At 53.7% G+C, this 3,356-nt stretch overlaps 1 protein-coding gene across 1 annotated transcript in view; it reads right to left on the bottom strand.

Annotated features, from left to right (window-relative positions):
• Window positions 1-472: 472 nt before the first annotated feature.
• RARG (retinoic acid receptor gamma) overlaps window positions 473-3,356 on the bottom strand; it is a 7,723-nt gene continuing 4,839 nt past the window's right edge. Inside the window, exons 2-6 of the mRNA XM_014461771.2 lie at window positions 3,143-3,284; window positions 2,334-2,494; window positions 1,974-2,150; window positions 1,113-1,317; window positions 473-662 (exon numbers count right to left, since the gene is read on the bottom strand). Coding sequence (XP_014317257.2) covers window positions 499-662; window positions 1,113-1,317; window positions 1,974-2,150; window positions 2,334-2,494; window positions 3,143-3,284 — 849 coding nt within the window. The 3' untranslated portion in view covers window positions 473-498. The remainder of the gene's footprint in view (window positions 663-1,112; window positions 1,318-1,973; window positions 2,151-2,333; window positions 2,495-3,142; window positions 3,285-3,356) is intronic.

Consider the following 3,356-nt stretch of genomic DNA (forward strand, 5'->3'; position numbering starts at 1 on the left):
CCCCAGGGACCCCACCCTCCAAACATCCACAGCTCACCAGTTGTTCCTACGCCTGTTTTTAATAGCATATAATCATGCTTATTATTTAGCAAATGCTTACTATCTGCCAGGCATCCTTCTAAACCTGCACTGTCCAACAGAACTTAAAGCGATGATGGACTATCTACTCCATCCACTATTGTAAGTGTAGTCATGTGGCTGCTGCCACTGAGGAACTGAATTTTTCATTCAGTACAGTTCGAAGTCTGTTGTGTGTTAACTCATTTAGACCTCACAATAACTTATGAGGTAGGTATAAGTATAGTCCAGTTTACAAGCAGGAGAACAAGGCACACAAAGTAAAGGAATGTGCCCAAAGTCTTCCCCGCCAGCATGTGGCAGACCTAGATTCCACTGTAGGCCCCTGGTTCTCACCTACTCAGTTCTTGCCTCTATTTGTCCACCTGACTGACCTGGAAGACCAGCACCTCTGGGAAGAGAGGGAAGGCTCACTTATGACTAACCCTTGGTGCTGATGCCCCGGAGGTCAGTGATTTTCATGAGCATCCTTGGGAACATGTAGGGCTGGCTGGGCCGCCGCCGCCGGGCATATAGCCTCAGGGCTTCCAGCAGTGGCTCCTGTAGCTTGTCCACTTTTTCAGGTTCCTCCAGGTCCATGCGGTCTATGAGGACAAGCACAGTGTAGAATGGAAGAGGTGGGGAGGGCAGCGACAAGTGGCTGATCCTCAATTGGCCTGCCTTATGGGCCTCCAGGCCTCAAATGTTGTCCCATCAGCCCTTGGCCTATTTTCCCTAAGCCCCATCCAGGCCATCTCCCCTGCTCCAGGCTCTGTACCTTCTCCCCTTTAGTAAGAGGCTTGCTCTGATAAATCACTCCTGCCCCGACCCCTCTCTCAGCACCAGTATCTGGGGTCTCTCCAGCTCCCCCTAGCTCTGGCCTTTTTGTCCTATGTCCAGGCTCAGGAAGCTGGCACTGGATCTAAGAAGTCTGCGGATGAGGCCAAATACAACAATCCCACGGGTACAGACCAAGGGTTCCAGCCTGGTGAGAGATCAGGTATGATGTGTGGTGAGAAAGGAACCCGAAAAAACACCAGGGGGCGCCCCCACACCTCCGCAGATGAGGCAGATGGCACTGAGCAGACCCGTCTCTGTGTCATCCATCTCCAGTGGCAGGAGCTGCCCAGCAAAGGCAAAGACGAGGTCAGTGAGGGGTCCAAAGCCAGCGTTGTGCATCTGAGTCCGGTTCAGGGTCAGCCCGTCAGAGAAGGTCATGGTGTCCTGCTCTGGGGTGTACCTTGTGCAGATCCGAAGCATCTAGAGGTGGGTGAGGGGAGGGTTAATGCTCTCTCTGGAGAGGGGCACATGTGGGCGTAGTGCAAAGAGGGAATGAGGTGCACATGGAAAGTGAGGTGGTTAGGTCCAAAATGAGGGCAACCTGAAGCAGGCCAGTGGGGGAAGACAGAGAGGTGTGTAAGATCTGAAGCTTGGGGAGGGGGGAGAAGTCAAAAGGAGGGAGGACATCCAGAAGTCCAGGATCAATCTTAGGGACAGGGGTTAAGATAAAAAGGGTGGTGCTGAGAGGAGATCTGGGGATCCCCGGGATCTCAGTAGTTAGAGTCAGCCCACGAACCGAAGGGTTAATGGTTCAATTCCCAGTCAAGGACATGTACGTGGATTGCAGGTTTGATCCTGCCCTGACTGGGGTGTGTGAGGAAGGCAACCCAATTGATGTGTCTCTACACATGGATGTTTCATTCTCTCTCTCTCTCCCCCTCCTTTCCACTCTCTCTAAAAATCAATGGAAAATATATCCTCGCATGAGGATTAACAACAACAAAAAACAGAGATATGGGGAATCCCAGATTGAATGCAGGAAGGAGAAATAATAAAAATCTTTGAGTGGACCAACTCCTTGGTCTCATATGAGGGTCAGGCTATGGTGGAAGACAGGCCACGGGGTTATAACTCACCAGGATGTCCAGGCAGGCAGCCTTGAGCAGAGTAATCTGGTCAGCAATGCTGAGCCCTGTGAAGCCAGGCAGCCGCTTGGCAAACTCCACAATCTTGATGATGCACTTGGTGGCCAGCTCACTGAACTTGTCCCACAGTCCCAGATCCAGCTGCACCCGGTGGTCTGCACTGGAGTTCTACAGGGAGGGCAGGTGAGGATGCAAGCTGAGACCTGCCCTGAAAGCTGTATTCTTTCTGCCAGTACCTCAAGCTCGCCCCTCTGCATTCTGATGCCTTCCTTGTCCCTCAGCACCAGGCCATAGCCTCCAACACACCCCTACCCATGCCCCAAAACCAACAGTCCCCTGCCCCCTCCTCACCGTGGTGTATTTTCCCAGCTGGCAGAGAGAAGGGAAGGTCTCCTGATGGGCTTTGCTGACCTTGGTGATGAGCTCTTCTAATTGGGGGCTCAGCTCATAGCTGTCAAGCGAGCCTTCTTCCTTCACCTCTTTCTTTTTCTTGTTCCGGTCATTCCGCACAGCTTGGGGGTGGAGGTGCAAAGAGAGGGTCAGGACCCTCAGAACCTCCCTCTGGATATCCCCCTACACCCTAATTTAATGTGCTCCATCCTTATCGTGAACATCTATTCACCCTGGGACCCTAGTCAGTGCCTCAGTTACTCTGTCTCCTACATTAGCTACCATTTCCAGGCTGGCTCTCCCCAGCCCCACCCAGGGCCTACAGCCCCTGCTCCCTCCCCAGGCCATTCAGCTCCATCCTGCCCTTCCTGTCACCCTGCAGGAGCTGAGGTGGGGGGGCAGGATATGCAGGCGGCAGGATATCCACTTATAGCCTTGGCAGCACAATGGCGCAGGGGGGGGGGGCACCCCAGATCCACCTCAGGCTCAGTCCTGGGAGCAGGGTAGGGAACTGGCAAACCCCCCTCACCCCTCCATGTAACAGGAGAATGTGCGATGATAGCCCCCATTTACTCAAGGGTTAATTAAGCTCCAAGAGGGGAGGATGGGCAGGGCTTCCTGGGTGAATGCTGCTAATCAAATAGAACTGGCTAGGAAGGAGGCAACACCGCAGGGCAAGCTGCATCTCAGATGTCCGGGAAGTAGAAAGAGCGCAGCAAACACAGGCTAGGTTAGGAGCGTTCCTGCCCAGGCCAGGGCTTGGGGCCTACCTTCCTTGGACATGCCCACTTCAAAGCACTTCTGTAGCCGACAGTACTGGCAGCGATTCCGGGTCACCTTGTTGATGATACAGTTTTTGTCTCGGTGACATGTGTACACCATGTTCTTCTGGATGCTGCGTCGGAAGAAGCCCTGGAGTTGGGGGTGGGGAATGTGAAGCAGGATGCTGGGAGCACCAGCCTCTCATAGGCCTCGCAGGTACCC

Source organism: Myotis lucifugus, unplaced genomic scaffold, assembly GCF_000147115.1.
Source record: "Myotis lucifugus unplaced genomic scaffold, Myoluc2.0 scaffold_160, whole genome shotgun sequence".
In the NCBI taxonomy this organism is placed as follows: domain Eukaryota; kingdom Metazoa; phylum Chordata; class Mammalia; order Chiroptera; family Vespertilionidae; genus Myotis; species Myotis lucifugus.